The sequence below is a fragment of the Haemaphysalis longicornis genome, unplaced genomic scaffold, assembly GCF_048455015.1.
Source record: "Haemaphysalis longicornis isolate Haplotype H1 unplaced genomic scaffold, Haemaphysalis longicornis Haplotype H1 scaffold_17, whole genome shotgun sequence".
Classification (NCBI taxonomy): Eukaryota; Metazoa; Arthropoda; class Arachnida; order Ixodida; family Ixodidae; genus Haemaphysalis; species Haemaphysalis longicornis.
The window spans coordinates 1438818-1461285 of NW_027526276.1; the positions used below are offsets into that span (position 1 = coordinate 1438818).

At 46.7% G+C, this 22468-nt stretch overlaps 1 protein-coding gene across 1 annotated transcript; it reads left to right on the forward strand.

Annotated features, from left to right (window-relative positions):
* Window positions 1–6009: 6009 nt before the first annotated feature.
* Window positions 6010–10326, forward strand: LOC144166375 (uncharacterized). The gene is made up of 3 exons (XM_077695891.1): window positions 6010–6152; window positions 7468–7548; window positions 9712–10326. Exons 2-3 carry the CDS (start codon window positions 7476–7478, stop codon window positions 10254–10256), a joined length of 618 nt encoding a protein of 205 aa, XP_077552017.1. The 5' UTR covers window positions 6010–6152; window positions 7468–7475; the 3' UTR covers window positions 10257–10326.
* Window positions 10327–22468: the final 12142 nt, after the last annotated feature.

A 22468-nucleotide genomic window follows, 5' to 3' on the forward strand; every position in this document is an offset into this window, starting at 1 on the left:
ACTTTTGAAAATAATACCTGCCTGGCGCTTTCCGAGTAGTACCTGCAGTATATAAGACAAAATCGCATGGACGGGCTTAAATGGTGGCAGCAAGAAACCGACTTTTAAATCAATGCAGTATCTGTCATTGATTTGGCCACTACGTACAGGGTAGGCCCTAACTCCGCTTGTCCACCGGCGCGTAGCATTGTCAACAGTCCGCGACGCGTTGTTTGCTGATGTTGTTTTATAGGATTAGTGCTGTAGGTTTCATGACAGAAGGTATACTCTTAACTCGTATACGAGGAGCTGTGGCAGTAGAAGTATACATTGTAGGGGTTGCTGCTATCGTGATGTTGATGGAAATGTCGGCAGAGGCGATTTGAATGGGTGTGCTCTTGCTCGCCTCCCTCTCCGCACAAGACTTAAAATTGATCACGAATGATTCCCATGAGTGAATCCCTGTTCGCTCGCGGAAATGAGAAAAAAATGCCCTTGCGGTTTTTGAGATCGCATATCAAAGCCAGAAGTTTCCAGAACACAACAAAACTTTCGTATTACGAGCTACCCAAAATCGGTAAGTGTATGCATGGTAGATGCATAGGCGCCCAGATGATGGGTGGAGCGTATAGTCATCAACTGGCGATCAAGACACCTAGCCGGGATTCCTGGAAAGACGTGGTGCCGCTCAGAAACCATGTCAGCGTGGCGAGAATTTCGAACATCCATCCTTCACCTCTGCACTCTACAAAGGCGGGCAATCGCAATCGCAAACCACGAAAAGGAGTGCGAAAATAGTCGTGCTAGAATTTCTAAGACTTCCAAAAGCAAACAATGCGTGCACACAATATTGCGTTCTGTTAACATACAGTTAGGCACATGCTTTTTCGCGGCTGAGTGTACGCATGTGTCCTATAATTTTGCCATTTCTTTCTAAAGCGCTGATTTCTGAAACAACCTGTTCAAAAGGCAAACATACACGACGCTACGATTTAATTTTCAATCCAATGGTGCCCCAGTCCATCCTCTCCCCCGCGCTGAAGAATTGAAGTGACTAAGATTATGAACAGCGGTTTTATAAGTTACCGCAGATGGCACCTCATCATCCGCCCTATCATTTTGTGGCATTTACAGCTGCAAGCGTTTTCTTGTGGTAACGTGACTTGGTGCGTAAGTTCAGCCTTTGCTGCCGCCCCCTGCATGGTTTAGGAATAATTCGGCTATGGTTCTTTGATGACTCTTTCCGCACAAGCGTCATCATATGACCAAAACGTTCCTATGATTTAGTATTATGACCAAAAACATTACACTTGGCATTGGGTGCGTGTCAGCGGACGAAATTGACATTATTTTCAGCCACAATGCCCTAAAGCTTCATGAATAAGCTCGTGATAAGGGGCCATGGACTCCGTCCGGTGTAGCCGCTGACATTGATTACAGGTACTTAAACCCTGCCGGAACTCGGAGTGGCCGCCACATGCAATTGCCCACTGGGCGGTTGCATATGCTGGAATCTTGAAAATGCATTGCATCCTTAAAACCGGTTTTTAAAGTTGACTTCATTTCAAGAGATGCAGCGCAAAAATAGCCATGTAGTCAAATCATCTAAAACCGCGCGAAAAGATATATTGAGTCGCACAATGCGTCTATGAATAGCCCAATCTGGCCACACTGCCGCCACGGCGCGGTGATGGTCTACCTCTCTAGCGAGTGAGCCGACTCAATCTCAGGACCGTGCACCGGGGATGGGGATGGGGGCATGCGCTTATGGCGATACCAGTAGCACTTAGGCAGATAGAGATGCTGCTACTACGCTTTTAAAGCTTGTGCAAGCAATGACTTGTATTTTGCGCAACAAGATGTGTTTACAGGAAGCAGCATCGAGCTCTTGTCATGAATCGCTCAAACAATAGTCCGCCAGCAGGTTGTGCTGCATGCGGGTCGCTCCACTGTATTGTACCGGTAATGAGCGACCGCTCCTGGCCTTCCTAGAGGCGGATACCTAAATGTAGTTTCGTATACACTGATAGTTTTGTTGTAACGTTGGAGTTTATTATGGCAGTGCCGATAATATTTTGCGTCAGTTCAATCAATAGCTCAAATAACAGCTATGCCAATGATTGCAATATAACAAGAAACTCAAATCCAGCGATTAGAAGCAACTGTAGCATTATTTGTATTTCACAAGTCAAGCCTCAAGTTGTGATAGTTTGTATGTGACCCAGTCCATTTTCCTTGAGCCTGAAAGGTTTTTTTTTATATTGTCAAGGAACACCTATGTGGACAATGCCCCATAGCGCCATAACCCGTCACCAAAGACGACGAAGAGGATGCGGCTGGCCCGAGCGATCATGGCCGCTTGTATATTACATGGCCTTCGTTGTTCTTTGGTAGTTCATGGCCGCGGTTCAAACATCCACAGGCGGTCTTTGTACAATCTCTGCTTGGCCCATTAAAAGTGGCCCTCTTGTCGGCTCCAGTACTTGACATAGTGTCGCACTTAGATATTTCTTTTGATGAAATCTTTCCCTCTAACGCGAAATTACTCCCTCTGAACCTTTTAACAGGCCTCCTACAGGATCATCTGAACGGTTTCCCATTCCACGCCCTTGTTGCAACCAATGCTTCTGTCCGGAAGGAGAGGGCAGGCGTAGGTATTTTTTCGCCCGGTCTAGATTGGTCCTTTTCCCTCCGGCTGCCCTACTTTACTACATCTTTCCACTCCGAATTTCTCGCAATAGTCTTGGCCCTTCGTAAGCTTGGTTCCTCGAAACGACAGGCAATAATTCTCACGGATTCATATTCTGTTTGTTCTGCCCTTACTTCTTCAACTTCATCCCCCCTACGTCGAGTCCTTGCTTCTTTAGCGCCTTCCTCCCTTCGTGAACTTCGTTTGGTCTGGGTACCTGGACATGCAGGTATCTGGCTTAACGAATCGGCGGATGCTCTGGCGGGAATGGCATTGGGCGGTCCAGTAGTGGAGGGTCTGCCGCCCTTTCCCTCATACTTCGGCTCACTTCCGTAGGCTGTGCTTACTTCAAAGTCTGCCTGATTCTACTTACGACGACTCGGAGCTCGAGCAGTTCCGGTACTCATAGAAGTGCAGCATGAGCCAGTCGCGAGCTTGTGAAGTAACCCTCACTAGCTTTCACTGTCGCGTTCCAAATTTAAATTATTACTTGCACCGCTCTAATCTGGCCCTGTCGCCGTTATACGCCTTTTGCAAAGAACCAGAAACAATCGACCATTTCTTGTTCTCCTGCCGGTGGCTCTCCTCGATAAGACGAAGATACGTAGAAAGTACATGCACCCGGCTAAACCTCCCGCTGTCTGCTACAGTTATTTTGTCATTCGGGCCGAAAGAACTGGGATTCTGCCACGGGGATCTTTGCAGTGCGTTGCACTCATTCATCCTGGAATCAGGCCGTCTGCCGTGCTAGACAGCATTTACCTTAACTGGATTTTCTTGTCAAGAATATGCGCGCCAAGCTCACTGCTTCGTCTGTACCACTTTCTTCGTGTTTCTTACTTCCAATTTTCATTATATAGTGTTCGTTTTTACCTTTTTTTTCTCTCTTTCTCTAATCTCCTTACTTTTATTTCTCTACTCATATACTGCTAATCCATTCTAATAATTAAAAATGTTTCTTTCCCTTCAAAAATTACCTAATTTTTTTCGGTAAGACGCCCATTTCCTGGCCAATCCCCCTGAGTGGGTACGCGCCATTTCATTGGAACCACCACCACCACCATATAGATCGCATCGCTCTGCGGCAACATCTTGTAAATACATCACTTCATCGTCGCCCGTGGTTCGCCTCATCATTGTCCTTCCGCCACGTAACATTTTGGTGGAGGGTGCGGGTTTCAGTTCCATCCCGGCCCCGAGCTTCACCCCGTCTCGCCTGGTGAAGCGATCTCATCCGGGCTCTTGGAAAGCGTCGGTCCGCCCCAGCCCCGGTGACTCACGGACGCGACATTCCCCAGCCCCGTGTCCTCTGCCCATGCTCCGCCGAGACCAGACGAACTGACCAGCCACGACCAGACGTACAGCCGACGACGTTCCCCCGCCCAGATTTCCGGCTCTTATTCGAAAGCTTTGGACCCTGCCTCGTGGGGTTGGCGGTGGTCACAGCTGTTCCGGGGCCGGTGCTCATCGCGACCATCACCATCATCAGTGGCGGCAAGGGCTTCATTATACATGTTCTCATCGCTTTGCTCATCCGCGTCGCCACCATGTCTTTGCCCTCGCCACGACCGGGACGGTCGTCCTCCGCCGGGGAGGGGGCGGGGGGGGGGGGGGATTTCAAGGAACACCTATGTGGACAATGCCCCATTGCGCCATAACCAGTGACCGAAGACGACGAAGAGGTTGCGGTTGGCCCGAGCGATCATGGCCGCTTGTATATAGATCGCATCGCTCAGCGGGTTCTCGAAGTGGGACTCGAAGAATAGTTTATATTTTTCTTTCCCGGTTGTGTTCGTTCAAGTTGGACTGAGAGAAGCAATGACGACTCATATCCTGACCTTATTTGCGCAGACGTATATACAAGCACTGCTTGTTTCAAACTTTTGCTGAATAACATAGGCAATAAATATTACTATTGTATTTTCAAATACTTTTTTTGGCCGCTCCTAAAGGTAATTGGCTGTTTAGAGCGCGGGAATAAACGCGATTTTTATTATCATTATGATTAGTAGTGCTACTATTGTTATTATAAAATATTAATAATTGTTGTTATGAATATTATCATTAGTGCCAAAAACATCAGACCTCTCCCCTCCCCCCTCTTCCTGCCCTAAGGCGCACCCACAAATTCTCTTAACGGCGGCACGCTAAGAATTCAGGTAACCACAATCCGAAGCTGGATATAGGCGCAAAACATGCTCATTGTTCTGATACCATATCCATAGTAAAAGCGCTAACTACACGAGACAAAAAATAAGAGGGCACAAACATTTTTGCCTCATGTAGTTAGCGCTGTTACTATGAACCTGTACCAACTCGCCCAGTCTTCCGCCTTAGCTCATGCCATAGTTGAAGCATTAAAAAAAGGCAATTGAAAGGCGACCGGAGAAGCACTTCTATTGCTTTCCAGGTGTCCCGTCTTTTTCAGCCATTAAACTGACATTAATTGTTCACTAACTCAACCAGCAACAATTTTTTTCGTAGCACTTTGTTCCGGATAGGCCAGTGACGTTTAAAGACGGGTACAGGAGCTAATAGCGGTCGGTAATCGGATTCCAGCAAAAAATACCGACGCACAATTCTTGCATTCGCTCTCAAACAAAGTTGCGGGTGTGGAGGCGATGGCCAGTAATGCTTGCCTATCACAACTCCTAAGAAGTGTTCGGTGGGCTCGACGTTTTCTTATGCACATCGCCAAAACTTAGCAGCTCCACACACCCGCGCGTAAACCAGTTATGAGGAGATCACATCCGCGAAACTTATACATAACCGCAAACATTTCAGCGGCAGCACAGCATCGACGGAAGGCTATTTGGCTTGTTATGCCCTTGCGCCAACATTACACAAACACACTACCACTTGATACATCCGATTCCAAGGAAAGTTTCAACACCTCACGTGTGTACATGTCAGGTGGCAAAAGTGACAAGGAAAGTCTGCGAGGCGGACCGGTCCGCGGCCATAATGGGCGCAACCTTTCACAAGGTCACGTGTCAAGGCCGCAGGAAAGGCGAGCTTGGCAACGTCTCTTTTTTGCTGCTTTGCACATCTTCGAGGTTGCAGCTATCCACGCGAATGGTCTCAAGCTACCGGATGCAGAAAAGAAAAAAAAATATTTTCGTGCGTATTAGATCCGAAAGCTTCTGTATGTCTCATCTGAAGAAGGACTGCTGTACAATCAGAACCGAGGAGATGAATTTGCACACGTCGGAAAAATAAAAGGCACAAAAGGTATCGAGAAACGGTGAGGTAAATGCGTTTGATCGGTGCTGCCAGGCTGCCCTTGACAACGGAAATCAGCTTGGCTGTCGATAGCGATGGGGGCTATTTTAGGATTGAGTTGTCCGGCATATAAAAAGCTTGCCGCCTCCACGCTGATGTTTGATTCGAGAGGGTGTGTCATCCGCTTGCACTCAAGCTAACCGGTGCAACCAATAGAGCCTTTCTGGACGTACGACGTTTGCAATATCTACTCAATACAAAGGTAAGCAGTTGTATTTGGATCACCAGATAACTAATGTTTTGTGGTATAAAGATGCGTTCTCATTTTACCACGTATCTTGGACAAGGTTGAGGTAACGTAAGGGAAGTGCAGCGGTAAAGATAACAGCGTTTATCAACTATTGAAAGACGCAGTGCTAGAACTGACCAAGATTTTGGATAAAGGTGTTTTTTCGGGTATGAAATATCGGTGCCTTCGAGCACCTCTGTCGAAGGTGTGGTACAAAAGTTCGATAATATTAAGTTGACTTAAAATAGTATTCTCGTGAAAACATATGAGCTATGTATTCGGAAAGGCCAATGTAACCAATCGTAAATTCCAGCTTTTCAACCAGTACATGAGCTTTATATTGTGAAAAATTCAATCTTCCTTCGCCTAATGCGTGAGAGTTTGCTCAATACATGTCATAACTGAGTACTTTGAAAATATCTACTGAACTGCTATACACACCTAGTTGTGAGCAACGTTGACGATTCATCAGGCCCAAAAAGTTAGGACTGAGCGGTTACTGCGCATAGCAAAACTAAGGAAGTTTTCGGTGCAAGTTTCTGTGGGGAGTACTCGCAAGCTTAGGCTCATTTGAGGTTTGCGTGGCGCTTACAAAGTTAAACGGGCCTAGTTACGGCGCATGTATGTGTAACAAAACCAATATAGTGGGACAGTTCTCGAGACCAGCATGTTGGTGGGCGTTCTTTCAAGAAATTACCTTAAATTCGCTGCCAAGAAGCTTGTACTGCTCACGCTAGTTTTAGTTTTGTACAGTTGACGCCCACATCTTGGTTACTTATTGTAGCAGCCTTAGACCTTCAAGGCAGAAAATGATATCGAGAGTTTCGGTGAGTCAAGACAGCTACTTCAGTTTTGCTTTGGTATGTGCGGACTTAGAATCTTATTCGCTGCTTTTGTCTTGTGCTATTGCTCCCAATGTGCGACGGGCTTTTATGAGATGTCCCGTGATTTCTTTTTTTAAAACTCAGCGCAATAGTAGCTGCAGCATTTGTGAAATATTTTTGTGTGGTGACAAGTTTTCATTATGTCTTATTTTTAAAACGGGTAACAAATCCATAGATCGAAAGCAGTGTTATTTTGTTATTACGTAAAGTCTAGGCCACTTCGAAGTAATGCGATTGAGTCTATACTGAATACAATTGGTACTAATTGCAAGGTGAACTCATTCTGTAAAACTATAAATCAGGTCTATGTCATTGAATATGAATGTTTGAATGAGTTTCGGCGTCGTGGTTCCTGTCTCCACGTCTTATTCATTGTTTCTTATTTTTATTTTTTGCTTTGGCAGGTTTCAAAATGATTCTGAAGGTTCTAGTCAGCACTTTGATGGTCTTTGCGCTAATGATATCCAACGTTTCGTCCCAAAAAGGTACGTTTTTTACGCGCGCACATTCTTCAATCATGACTCAGAGGCATAACACTAAGGAATACCCCGATTAACAATTCGCATAAAGCATATCAACGTTCCTAAAGAGGCAAAAACATTCGACTGATGTTTGCATTTAGGTAACTGACCTCCTCGCTTTGCTGCCCCTATGCCTTATGTTGGCTTTTATATAAACTTTCTTTGCACAAGAACGCCGGTTTTGTTCAAACACTTCTTGACGGTATCAGGATGGCACGTGCGTTAACTTTACGATACTTACTACTGGGAAACTTGCCTTTTCACTTGTTCCTTTTTGAGGAAGCACGATTCTACAGTAAAACCCGAGTGCCGTGAAACATGTTTGAAGCATTTACTGGAATTCGTGAACTGTGAACCCAAAAATATGAACCTGAACATGCAAAATTGAAGAATATTGTCACGGGCTCATTCCCTTTGCTCCTTACTATAAACTGAACCAGCGGCCAACCAAGCGGCCAACCAGAGGGGTGTGCGCCCTCTGGGATAAGTGAACCCATAGGCTGGAGAACAAGATGAACACGCTCGCTAATGTTGGTGCGTGTTACTATATATATATATATATATATATATATATATATATATATATATATATATATATATATATATATATATATATATATATATATATATATATATATATATATATATATATATATTTAGATAGATAGATAGATAGATAGATAGATAGATATGTATATATATTAAAAATTGCTCTTTATTTTCTTTTCTAAATTTTGAGATCTAAAATAAATTAGGTCACATCTTGATTAGGTACAAAGCTTTTTGGCCAATCCCCCGCTTGGGTATGTTCATGGTCTGATGCAACCAATCAACCAGTACCTGGGACATCGAAGCTGCCTTGTCTGTCTTTACTATCCCGTTTTTTTTGTAATTACTATCTCTAAATACATTCCTTTCGTTTCCGCGTAACATCTTGTAGTGTGGGTTCTACTTCCCGTCTCCGCAACGCTCGCCGGGCCAGTTTGAGGCAATACGGAGCTTAGGAGCGGGCGTCACGTTCACAGCTGCGATGTCCCAGGTACGCCACACACACCAACATCAGCGAGCGTCTTCATCTGCTGCTTCTCCGGCCTATGGTTTCACTTATCCCGGAGGGTGCATACCCGCATAGAGGGGTTGGCCACTGGTTCAGTTCATAGTAACGAGCCAAGGTAACGAGTCCCTGACAATATTATTCTTGAAGGCCATGCAATCACGCGGGTGTAGTATATTTGTAAAGACTCTTTTCTAAGCGTTCTTACTGTAATGAAGCCACGCGAGGAGTTGCTTTGCATGGGCTACTTGTCTGCTCAAGCGCATATTGTCGCGTTGGGATTTTATTTTTCTGTGCCTGTACTTATTGGTACTATGGCACACATTCACGCCGGATATGCTTGAATGAATTCGCCCTTTTATTTCTCTAGGGCTAGCATGTGTTTAAAATGGTCATATGGTGCTAAGATATGAAATCAAGCCATGCTAACAGCCGCACAGCCAAATAGGACAAATGCAGACGAGACTGAAATAAACGCACTCATACCATGACGTGAACATAACAGGATTTGGCCTGTGCGCCTGTAAGGATGTTTAAATTTCTACGAATTTTTTTCGGAAAGAGGTTCTTTCATTCCTTCTGTGCATTCTAATTTCTCCATTTTCCTGTTATTAAGGCTGATCATATAGTTTTTAGGAAAACTGAGTATTTACCTTGTGGCATTTTGGTTTGGGTTTCTCCAACCTTGACGCCAATTATACACAGTTCCAGTTTATCAATCGGTTTATCAATCAATTAATCTTGAGTAATCGGGCTCAAATGTAAATCTCCAACAGACTGTATCGCCGTTTAAATATTTTCGCTAGTTTTTGTCCAGAAAACTTACATACAATTTTAAAACCATTTTCATTCATACACCCATTGGCGATTGCGGACAACAATACGGCAGGCACGAAATAAGGGGATGCTATACCCCATGGGCAAATTTCAAGCTAGACAAAACACTGAAAAAGAGACTCGTGCAATTTCATAACGTTATACACTGCTGTCAAACCATCAACTAACAAACGCGCAGCTTTCCTTCGCCTAGTTGGAAAAGAAAAATTCTACAATTGTGTTTGCCTATTTTGCAGAAAACTGTGATTTTCATGATGACCATCTGGAGAAGGCCATCTTCGAGTTCATCGAGAGGCTGCCCGCCGAGCGCCAAGAGACGCCTGTGAATGAAGGGAATGGCTCGGATAGTTTAAACCTCAGCGCGTTCAAGTTCGTTGGGCTGGATCACCTCCGACCATTTGGGCCGTTCTTTACCTTCTGCCGCAACGGAACGAAGGTCGTGCAGTTCGACTTCATCAACGTAAAACCCCTGAAAATCGTGGGATCATTTTCGCCAAAGGACGGCAAAACCCACGAAATCGAAAGCCGGGCCCTGCTCGTACGCCTGACGTCACAATTTACAGTAGATGGCTCGGGTGAGCAGGTAAAGCTTCACCCTGTAGTGAACATGCCCGTGTCAATGGTCGGGCTTTCGCTGGAAGTTAAAGGCTTGGACACAGACGCCGACGAAGAAGTGAACACTTTTCTCAACCTCTCTAAAGGCGGTTTCCTTGCAGACTTGTGGCATGGCACGCTGTTTTTTGAGCTGGAAAAAATGTTCTCTGAGCTACTCCCGAAATAGGAACACATGGTACAGAATTTATGCTTTGTCAAGTTCTTTGATTGCCCATAAAATGTCATTGCGAAACTTTTTTTTGTTGAAGTTAATTATGTGTCAAACACAAAGACTGTACACGCGGTAACGAAACACCGTAAAACATTAAAACGTGCACACCCTTCTTCTGCTAACGCATGTTCATTCGCTTTTATTAAATTTTTCTGAGAACGTGTTCGCTAATGTATAGACAGCCTGGCCTGCAGAAGCTGAAGACACCGCCACATACCTTCATATGTTTGCAACTTGTTCTATGCTACGTAAGTTATTTAGACACCATCTTTCTAGTGTAGTCTGCCTTGTGGCTGAAAAGACAGCCCTATGGCTTTGAAAACATTCAGGTTCGACAGCATTGGCTTCGCTTTGGTAGTAAAACGCTGTATGTACACTACGGTAGTCGTTGCAGTAATCATGGGTTAACAGTGCAGTGTAAGGTTCGCAAGTTTTGTTCATCTCTTGAGCAGGCGGCAGTTTTCCGTTTTTACGTGCACCGTGCCTGCATTACCGAGCGCATATAAGCACGTCATGTTTATGCTTTTTCAGAAGTGACTTCGCTTCGCACGTGGGCTGCATGTGTGGAACAGCCATGAACAATATAAATTTCGTTTATTTGATCACAAACTCCCTAAATTATTAACGTCAAGATAAGGTGAATCAAACATGAAGCCCGAAGTTGGCATATGCTTGATATAAAGAACTGTAATCATAAATGCAGAAATTAAGGTATGACAGAAATTGCACCATGATTTCGGCTCACGTAAAGATGCCCGGGTGGTCAAAATAAATCCGGAGCCGTCCACCACGGCGCGCCTCATAGCCCGGGTGTAACGTCAGCGCGATAAACCTCATATTCTATTAAGGAACCGCGGTTCAATTTCGAGCACAGGAAGTGTTTATTTTTGTTAAGGCGCTTAATATGCCTTTGTGGAAACCCACCGTGCAAATTGATTTTTCTCCAGTGCTTTTCGGATGTAACAATTTTGATTTGGGGCTTCGACTTTAACCTTTGAAGACCTTGGCTTTCGACCACACGAAGCTTCGCATTCCAACCATCCTTTACTTCAGTCACGATCATCATCATCGTCAGAAGAGATTGGCTGTCCTGCAGTGCGTCTTGGTGGTCAACGTGGCCATCAGTAAGGTATACAAAGCCTTGCTTTAAAACATTATATCCTACAGCACATCTTTCAGAATCAAAATTTGTCTTCAAAGCGTCCATATGCTTAATTTCGCCGACAACTTTCCGCCTTAGTTCAACCACAACGCCACCGAAAAGGGGAGATGTGTAGGACGCAGCGCGCCACCGGAACAGGGCGCGCCGCGGCTAACGAGCGTGCGCGCCTTACGAATAAACACACATTTCGGATGTCGAATTCACTGCATGCAGACCTCTCTGTCCTGCGCTCGGCTGGCCGGCTGGCCGCCAGTGTGTTCTATACCCGGAGAACATAACGTGGTATTATTGTCTCAAAACGACTGCAGCTACGCAGTCATGGCGTCGTCATTCAAGATACCTCCCCCAAAATTGTTCACATTCTCTGGGAACGAGTGGCGATCGTGGAAACAGCGATTCCTCCACTTCGACACCCCACCCGGGCTTCAAAACCACCCAGGGCAGCAGCAAGTCAACACGCTCCTCTACGTGGTGGATTTACAAGCCGAAGCCATCCCGCGCATGCTCAACCTTTCGGAAGCCGACTCCCAAGACTTCAAAAAAGTAATCGAAAGTTGGGAACAATATTTCGTACCTCGGCAAAATGTCATTTTTGAGAGAGCGAAGTTGAACAAGATCGGCCAGCAGCCGACAAAATCAGTCAGAGTTCGCGACAGTGCTTCTCAAGCTCTCCGAGACATCCGACTACGGAAGTCTGCGAGACCAATCGGAACGCGACGACTTGTTGTAGGCCTCAGAGACACGCAACTGTCCAAAAAACTGCAGCTCGAAGCAGACCCCAATCTCGACAAAGCGCTCATGCAAGCCAATCAGAGCGGAGGCGTCAAAAGCCGGTAATCGGTGCTACACTCCTAAGAGGCTAATTACCACAACAGAGACCGTGTGCAACGTCGCAATTCAGGAGGGGGCACATCGTCTCAACCCCAGGTGTTCCGGGGAAGCACCGCCGCCAAGCCTTCAAAGAACAAACTATGCCGATGCTGCCGTAAAGACAACCATCCTCGTGCAGCTTTCCCAGCGAAAGCATCAATCTGTTCGACCTGCCACAACAGGGTCCACTGCGCTTCAGTATGTTTGTCATCTGCAAACAGCGTACTGTAAGCACTAACGTCGCCTTTCGGAATACAACTACGGCAGAAGATCCCTCCGACAAGTGCAGCACAGACGTAACAGTTGACAACACCTCACTGCGCTTCACAATCGACACCGGTGCAGACGAAACAGTCATCTGAGATAATATAATACGCATAGGCAATTGTTTCAGCAATACCAGCTTCAAGCCCCCCTTACCGAAGAAGCCGTGTGGATCAGACGGCACACCCTTAAAAGTGAAAGGTACGCTCTGTCTGCCTATGACCGCTTTTGGCAAGCTCACAGTGCAAGATGTTTTTGTGATTAAGAGCTTAAAAAGACACTATTAGGAAAATTATCTATTGAAGCTCTCGGGCTTTTCCTGTAGCTCTGCCACTTAGAAGCAAAGCCGTCTTTGCCACTGCAGCTGTACTCACGACTCTTCGAGGGACTTGGAATCGTACAGGGCGAATGCAAGCTTGAGCTGAACCAGGGCGCCAGGCCTCTCGCTTTAACCTCACCACGTCGGGTTCCCCTACCTCTATACGACAAAACAAAGGAAGAGCTGAATCGTGTGTGACAGTTGGGCGTCATCACACCTGTGGAAGACAACGGGCCTCAGTTCGCGTGCGGGAACTTGTCATATCTTGCGGAATTTCGCCACCTAATATCAAGCCCACGGTACCCACAGAGCAACGGACTGGCGGAAGCGGCAGTGAATATTATCAAGGCATCCATGAAGAATACGAACGAGCCGCATCAAACCCTTCTTGGCTACCGCTCAACACCGCTCCGAAACGGTTCAACCCTGCTGAGTTACTCATGGGCCGATGCCTCAGGAGTCAAGTTCCTATGGCAGGCAAACAGCTCGAGCCCTATCTCGTAAATGAGCGCGAGCTCCGAGCCAAAGAAGAACAATTCAAGGCAGCTGAGAAATTGCACTTCGACGGGCACCCTGGAGTTCGCCGACTCCCGGCTCTTTCGACGAACCAAACCCTCTGGACCATAGACCTTCAACGCCCCGGTAAAATATCGAAAGAAGCAGGAACACCGCGGTCGTATTGGGCTACTACTGATGCGGGGGAGCTAAGGCGAAACCGAACGCATCTGACCCAAATGCCACCCATGAAGACATCCGGGCAGGGCGTACCAGACACCGCAGCCGATTACCCTAACGCACAACTCATCCAGTAACGTGCGCCAGAGCGAGGATTCCTGAGCACTTCCCACCTGCAGACGCGCAGCATACGCTACGGATTCGTATTCCACTTCTGACACCATGTTATGTTCCTCGGGGTATACACTGGCGGCCATGCGGCCAGCCGACAGCAGGAAAGAGACGTCTGCACGCAACGAAGTCAAGACCAAGTGTCTGTTTACTCGTAAGGCACGCAAGCTCGTTCGCGGCAGCGCGCCCTCTCTCCGGTGGCGGGCTGCTTACTACGCATATAGAACCAGCTCAATAGACCTGACCTATTTCGAATATAATAGTTTATGGTGAGTTTCTTGTAATGTTTTTTGCAAAAATAGAGGAAGCTCACACTAACGCGTGAGGCTTGAAGGTAGCGAAGCTTTTCGCAACCTTCACAGCCATCACGACGGTTCAAGTCCACGATTATAGCCGTTTTGCTTCTTCTCTGCTGCCGCAACGACCTTTACTCTGTCATTGTTTCTATAAGTTTGAACTTCCTTCATTTCTGTGGAAGTGATAATCACCGGACATCACCTTGCAGGGGCGTACACTGTGACCTGTCTTCCTCGTTCCGTGCTAGTGTTGCCAGGATGCAAACGCTGGAGGCGAATGTTGGCCATTCAAGTGCGTAGGCTAGGCTTGCAAACGTGCGCAAATGACGCTGGGCAGTCGCAGCGGGGCACGCACGCACGAGCGCTCGTAATTTTATTGTGTTTTTTAATTGTGTGGGGCCCAAGCCCCTTTAATGGGGGCGAGGAGGCGCTAGCGACGTCCTCCTCCTTGGTGGGGCGAGGGCGATCCTCGCGCGCCTCCCTCCTTTCCCTACGAGGCGACGGGGGATGCGCGCAGGAGACTCCCGGAGAGACCGCCCTTGGGACGCGCAGCGATCGCACGGTACGTAAATGCCCTTCGGCCACTTCTGGCCGTTTCTTGCATTGGCCGTTGTTTCCCACTTCCGTGGGTCACGGCACCCACCGTGTCGATTAGCGCATGCCTCGATTTGCGTCAGTGCGTTTATCTAGGATGCCCGGCGAGTCTCCGCGGGCATATTACACTCATTGGTGGGTTGCCCCCGCGTCCGCGATGTGACGGCTTGCGCCGTGTAAGGTCAGCGGACAAGCGCCGATGCCACCCGGTCGAGTCCAGTGGCTTGAAATGTGTAGCGGCCACAGAGAGCCCCCTTCCCCTACGTTAGCGAGCGTTGCGGCCGGCCAACGCCGGCGGACGCTAACTGCTGCCTGACTACGGGCTGGGCACACGCTGACGGCTGTATGCCCCAGGGGCTAGGTGCGTAGTGCAGTGCAGCGTTTGTATCGTGGTTTGTATCGTTTGGGGCCCAAGCCCCCATTAAAGGGGCTTGGGCCCCACAACTGCTATGCGGTCGCCACAATGTTGGCCAATGTCCATAGGTGGATATGTTTGGCTTGAGAAATGTGCGCCGGGGACGCTGGGTGGTCGTCGCGAGGCGCGCAGACACGAGCGCTAAGCATTTTCTTGGTTTTGTTAACTGACGGGCCTGTCGCCGCAAGGCCCGTGATCACGTGCGCTGGTTATGAAATTTCTTGGTATTTTTAACTGGGGACAGTAAAAATCATGATTTGCTAAGGAGGTTCGCTCATACAAAAATTCAATTAGCTATTTATGCAATTCTTACTGAGTACAGCCGTAACAGCCTGTTAAGTGAGTCCCATTTCAGTACAGTTCCTCACTGATGGGTTTTTATTGAAATTACTTCAAATAGCTTTCTCTAAATTTGTTATTGGTTGTGGTGGTAATCTTCCGTTGTGTGGGAATCAGGTTTGACTAGAGTTTCTGAATTTTTTTATCAAATTTGCCCCAACAACATTTCTACAAAATTCTTATTGTGCCCTGTCATAACATCCTGCTGCATATAAGCTAAGTTTGAATATACATTCTGATGAGTTTTAACTAAATCTATTTCAGTTATCTTTCAATGAAATTCTTATTTAGTATAGTCTTAACATCCTGTTGCTTGTGAGTCAGGTTTGAGTGGAGTTTCCGGCGAGTTTTAATTTGGGATCTTTTTAGGGGCTTACAATTTCTTGTGTGGATGTCTGTCACACCGGGCGCCGCCTCTCCCAAGTGCTCCCAAAACGAAATGATGGCCGGCCATCCCGCGATCTCGGTTCAAGCGCCGGGGCACGCGGCGCAATAGCGCTCCCTACGTATGCACCGATGAACTACCAGGCCTCCGTGGGTCAGCTATGTAAACGCAATACAGAGTGTATTAAAACTGAACATAATCAAGGGAGTAAGATGCTGGCGTCGCATTTCTTATAAAAAGTTTGTTGCCTGTCCAATGACCAGAGTTTACAAATTAGCAGTTCGGCTTACCCTATATAATGCAGCACACCCTTTTAAAAGCTAAATATATTGAAGTCATTAAAATGCTTATCGCTTTTTTGCAATAAACATTTATTGACTTTCGACTGGCCGCAGTTTATAAGATTTGAGACTTGGTTCAGTCTATAGAAACGCAAGCTGAAGGATAATAAAACTCAATGTATTGAAGCCAATAGAATATTGGTTGAGCTTTTTCAATAAAAAGTTGACTGAAATATTTTATAACTTCAGTACAGAAAATATGAGTTTAATCGACTTTTTATTAACTCTATAGAACCTTAATACAAAGTTCATTAAAACGCAACGTCCATTTTCATGAGGGTAGTGATCACGGTGATTCGACAGAAGCGAGTGACGAGGACCACCACGGCGGTGGAGACAGCACCTGGCGCATCATTACTATGAGAGCTATGCATGTTGTCGAAGGACAATGAAATGGTAGCTCAACTTTTTCTGGCTTCTAGAGGCTTCCACTGTCAACAGCTCTACCTTGAAGCGCACACAGCTGCGGTATCATGGCGAGAAAGAGCAGCCACTCCTGTAGTACCGCCGCAATCTCGTCCAACAACTGGTGGATGACCTGTGGGGTCGAGTCAAAGCGTGGGGCCTGTCTTTCCTAATGGAGTGCGAGAAAAGGCTAGATAAGAAGAACAATTTCATCTACCAGCTCCCGGACGGAAGCAGCAAGGACTGAGCTGATTGCAGCGACATAAAAAATGTAGGCCGGAAAGAAACTGTTTTTCTGCGAAACCTGCAGAAACAACCCCGGATAACGTTTTGAGCCTTTTCACACGCTCCTAAAATATGGGCAGAGGTGTTTCCAGCAGACTGAAAGAGAAACAATAATTATCCTGTGAGTTTTTCTGGCCCAGTTAGTGCTCTCCTTCGAGGGGCCAGAAAGTGGCAAAACAGTTTCGTAGCAGAACGGCCGGAAAGTGAGTAAAAGTTTCGGACAGGTAAAGCACCTCAGCTCGAAAATGAAACGAATACGTCATATGCGTTCCCCCAGTGATAGGCTATGACGCAAAAACTTGAAGACTCGTTATGAATCTTGAAAAAATGTGAGGTGGGCCCAACAAGCCGTGCCAGAAAGAATGGTAGGAGCAGCGCTTGGAGATAGGATGCAATTGGTTTTTATTAGTGTGAAAGCTCCGAAAACTGCGCAGAAACACGATTGCGTCTAACTCTGCAATACAAACATGCCAGCCTACAGCAGCCACTAAAAAGTTAATTAATTAATGTTAATTAATTAAGCTACCGACATCAATAGTTACTGCCTAATTCTGTGTCCCTCAGGGCGCACAACTTCACTGTGGAGGTGGTTTTCCCGTAAATCTAAGCGCCTAATTAAACCTGTCGACTTAATTTTGATCACCCATATATCTGAGCAAACACTGTGCATATAAATTAGTGCGGAAGCAGAAATTGCGGGACACTTCACTTGTACCGCAATTTCTTCTTCCGCACTAATGCCATTGCCTAATAGTATGTCACATGTTTGTTTAATACCATTAAACAACCATGTGATTTCACGCAGTCGGACGACTACTAACCGCCGCAACTACGCGAGTGAAAACATTTGCATATCTGCGTAAACAAGTGTGTAAACAAGTAGGTGAATCGGCACCGTACTGCATAAATAGTGGGCAAGAGAACACTTATAATGCTGAAGTACTCGCGAGACACACAACGAACTGACCCAAAGGTTATCCCCGGCGTCTCCTTCGCGCGATTAGTGCAGCCGAATGCGACGCACGAGCACACCATTGCTGTTTTCTACAGCTTTGTAGCGTCCAAATAAGATTTACGATAAACTAAGTCGTAAATGCTCGCGTGCGAGCATGCAACACCGCCAGACGTACAGCAGGGAGCTGGCAGAACACGACCGATGGGGGGCGGCTGCTACGGCGGAGCGAGCTTTTGCCCAAGGCAAGATGGCGGCCGTCGGCGTCAGTTCTCGAGAGCCGTCGCCACTCCAGAAAGTCTTATACAACCTCCTTGGTGGCAGCACGCGGTGGAATGAGAGCACGTGTGCGGCGCCGGAGGTGTTCTTTTCTCGTCACCAGGAGAGTGGCATCATCCAGCCGTAACGGGGACGTCGGAGACTGAACGGATGCTGCCAGACGGGCTGCTACGCCTGCTTTTGTGGTGGTTGTGGTGGTACCAGTGAAATGACTCGTACCGTACCCACTCAGGCGGACTGGCCAGAAAATGGACGCCTTACCGAATAAAATCACGTAATTTTTGTAGGTAAAGAAAAATATTTCAATATTAGAATGGATTAGCAGTAGTTGACCAGAGAAATAAAAGTAAGAAGATTCTTCGCTGCCATTTCTTGGTATTACGGCGTGAATTACGCCTGCGAGCAGATCGCCCCACGCCACAGCCACACAAGAATAAGGGTTCTGCATGGCTGGTGCGCACCTGCTCTACTCCCGCGCCATCACGTACATTTGTCACGCTGTACGCAGTGCTCTAGAAATTCTACGTTTCCGATGTACACTTTTGTGAATTTCGTGCACATTATCCCCTAAATTCTCAGGATTAGGGGTCAATCCTCCATGTGGGCATGGGCTACGAAGAAAGCAATAACCACTACAACGTTTTTCTACCGCTCCCTACTTGAATAAAGACGAATAAAAAAAGCTATTTTATAGCGCACTCAGTAGAGGACCGAACTGCTGCTGCGGAGGCCCAGTTTCAAATCACACCTTATCGCAAATGCGCTTTTCGTTTACTTTCTACTGCGGCTGCCATTTTCTTCACCTAGCAACAGCAACGACCACAACGGCGCTTTTCGCAGAATGGGACGCATAAGGATTTCGCCTTAAAAGTTCCCGTCTCTCTACCTGCCACTAGAATATGCTGCCCTGACAAAAGGTGATGGAATGCTTGGCCAAGCAGTATATGTAGGAACACCTCCAAGCTGCTAAAACTAGTGCCATGATTCATGTGAACATTGTGGAGAACAAAGAAAACATTTCTCATATTTGATCTAAACGCAAGTGCTTAACTGAAATTAAAGCAGTGTTTTCATTGAAATGCTGAACTTAAGGAAGTGAAGAACGCGATAGAAGCACCCCGAGCTTCGAACGGCTCCTGCGACACGGATATGTGAAACCTGTGTAGGGTTTGTGGGAAGAGAGGAAAACTCTACGATACGTAAGCCATTTGCAGCTCTACTTTAAAAACCCGGAACCCGCAACGCGTCCGGTACACCAAAGCGGTCCTCGACCGCGTGTCTTTGAAGGTTTTCCTAGCATGCGGCCAATCCATGCCGTAGCAACAATTTGTCGTCCTCACCATCACACCGAAGATAAAGTAAGGCAGCAGAAGCCAAGCATCGAATTGGTTTGAAGATAAATCCACTTTTCCCTGCAACCCACCTAATGCACGGTGACCAGTGGGGAAAGCGTAAGAGACAGACGGAAGCCTTTGGAAAGGGTAAAGAGCGCAAAATCGCAGCAAGCCGTAAGGGGCTGAAACCATTCAATAAACAGGCGGAATCAGTTTCTCAGGCGGTGAATCTGATCTAAACACTTTTGTGAAAAAACTGTGGCTGGTGCTTAGTTAACCACGCAGGTATTTGGCTACTACTCGTTTAGTTAGGGAGGGGGGGGGTTTGACCACCGTGGCAGCGTGTGGAGAACGTGTTTTGAATTTTCTGGCGATAAATTTAAAAAAAAATCTGCAATAAACTAAAGAGTTATCGTCTGGCCCTTCTTTATAAGGTAGTCCTGGACGAGTGGTTGCTGTAGAGTTTGTCCGCGTGTGCGAGGTTATTTCATTATATTGTATTGTGCAAGAAGTGCATTTTAAGTGCGAATGCACTTCTTAAGCGAGCCTGAATCGTCCGCCGCCGTCGTCCGCATAGCAACAGCTGCGGGTGCGCGCGTCCTCGTCTTCCTCCTCGTCTTCCCTAGCAACGGGGGGAGATGGGCGCGCGCTACTCTCTTCCTCCTCTCTCCGCTCAGTGACTGCGGGGGTTGGGCGCGTCCTCTCCACTTCGGGCGGGAGAGCTCTCGCTCGCGTAGCGGGCGCTCCGCATTCCGACGCGTGAGGGCGCTCGTGTAGCCCTCGCCGTAACGGCGGGCGCTACTCTCCTCCTCCTCTCTCCGCTCAGTGACTGCGGGTGTTGGGCGCCTCCTCTCCACTCCAAGATCACGATATCCACCGTAATCGCGCAATCAACAACCGTGCATTCGCACTTACACACTCTCCCCCTCGGGGAAGTGCGAGGGAATTTTTTTACCATATGTTCATTTGTGGGCTGCGCGTAGGCTTACAATTCTTCAAAATGAGGAAACAATTTTGTACCTAATCGTCCGGTCTCCGATTAGTGCCGTTTTTGGTAGGATTTACAGTGGACACAGTTGTCTTTGGAATAACCAGGTCTCTTCCTACTTTTTTATCCTCTGAGCTTAGATGGGTCTCATGGGTGAGCCCATGAGACGGCTCAGATGGGTGAGCCGACTTTTGTTTTCCCAAGAAATGATTTTTTTGTAAGACGTAAATTACGAAATAGGTCCTTGTGGGCAGTTACCCACAGTGAATCGATTAACCCCGATTTTCAGAATATCCGCGACTGCTGGACTAAGCTACAAGGTTGCAAACTATAGAAAAAACTTTATCAAAGTAAAGGCGACGTATTTGCAGGGTGATTCTTCGAACGCCCTTCGTCGCAGCTCGCTGAACGGGTCTTCTAGTTAGAAGTAAACATGCAAAGAGTCCCAACTGCGCGATGCCTCTTCCTGCTCCTGTTGCGGGCTTGTGGAACCCGCAACACGAGCTAACAGCACACTGCGAGCTCGTGTTCTCGCACTGCGCTGGGAGCACACTGCCAAACATTATAGACGACATAAATTTGGAAAAACCTTTTTCCTGTGCACCTTTTTTTGCGGAATGCTTCGTTAAACCGGGTTTAACGGCCAAATTTGTTTCGATATTTCGAGTTCGTAAAAGCATTAGGCCTTTGGGGAACCACGGTGGGAATCCGTGTTCCTTCGTTAAATCTGGAATTCGTAAAATCGTGTTTCGTAAAATTGAGTTTCAACTGCATAGTGAAAATGAATTTCTTCCCGCCAAACTATCACAATGTATATGCACTGTAAATATCATCAAAATTTCGTCACCTAAATACATTAAGAGCAGCACTCTGAGAATACCTGAACAATAAGCATGGAAATATACTCCGAATATATTCGAGATATATCTCAAATGACTTTTACATTTGTGGAGCGAACATGGTAGAGACACCTTGAATTCAGGGAAAATGTTTAGTGAAAATACATTTTCAATGTAATAAAAAGCTTTACCGAAATGCATTTTTAGTACACTAAAGACGCTGCTTCAGTTGCTGAATCGTAAGATCCACGTAAAGCATATCTTAAGTGCCGGATAAAATACATTTCAAATGAATCAACGCACTGCGAATTTTTTCTCTTCGATGTTGATTTCTAATAAAAGAAAGTAAGGGAGATACTTTCGCCTACTGGGCTGTCTAATGCAGGCATACAAATAAACTCTGCGTATTAGAGAAAAACTCGGCGAACAGATATGTAAGCGGCGGTGTTTCAGCGCAATCGCCAAGGCACAGACATCTAATTCAACGACTATATATATATATATATATATATATATATATATATGTATGAAAACACTTGCACTTTGCAAGCATTGTTACGACGGTATCGCTGTGGAGGCTTTCAAAATTTTCTTTTTCCGAAAAGTATTTGCCTTAGATGGACAGTGCGGGCTATGCTTGCGAGTGCGAGCAGCTGGACGCCTCTCACTTCCTCTCACTGCCACTCACTACCTCCTCCTCAGGGCCCGGTACCTGAGGCGTGAGTTAAGCGGTGCACGCCTCTTCACGTTTTGTCTGCCCTCGGTGCGTTTCTTTGGCCTGTATTGCGGTATTACAAGTTTTCGACCTCCTCAACGGGCGGTCGTTGTGCGCACGCAGTCTCTGCTTGGACGGCGCGTTGCAGTGGCGTTTGTCTTAGCACGGCCGTCTAGCCAAGGTAAGCCCGATTTACCGGCTGTTTGCCTGTACGGTCGCGCAAAAATTAGTCGACGTATGCTTACCTTGCAATCGAAGAGTGTTAACGCCCCGTATGAAATCCGCACGTGGTTGTTAGGCTTACCTCCACCTGCGAGCAAGATTTCCTACCGTAACTACTCCGCGCAAGGGAATGTACTCACAAATCAACGACAGCAAGAACACGTAAAGAAATAAAAGAATTTTAGTGCTGTTGTTTTTGCGCTTATTTTTTATAGCTCGCGTCCTGCACAGTGGCAGGGGGATTGTTGCTACGAGTTTCCTTGTCGATCGAGTTATTCCGTTCTGAGCTTATTGAGGACTAACGCTTGCAGTAAACA

Coding starts and splice junctions, on each gene's coding strand:
- LOC144166375 (XM_077695891.1), top strand. CDS start 7,476: ATGATTCTGAAGGTTCTAGTCAGCACTTTGATGGTCTTTGCGCTAATG. Junction 7,549..9,711: donor CAACGTTTCGTCCCAAAAAG/GTACGTTTTTTA, acceptor CCTATTTTGCAG/AAAACTGTGATTTTCATGAT.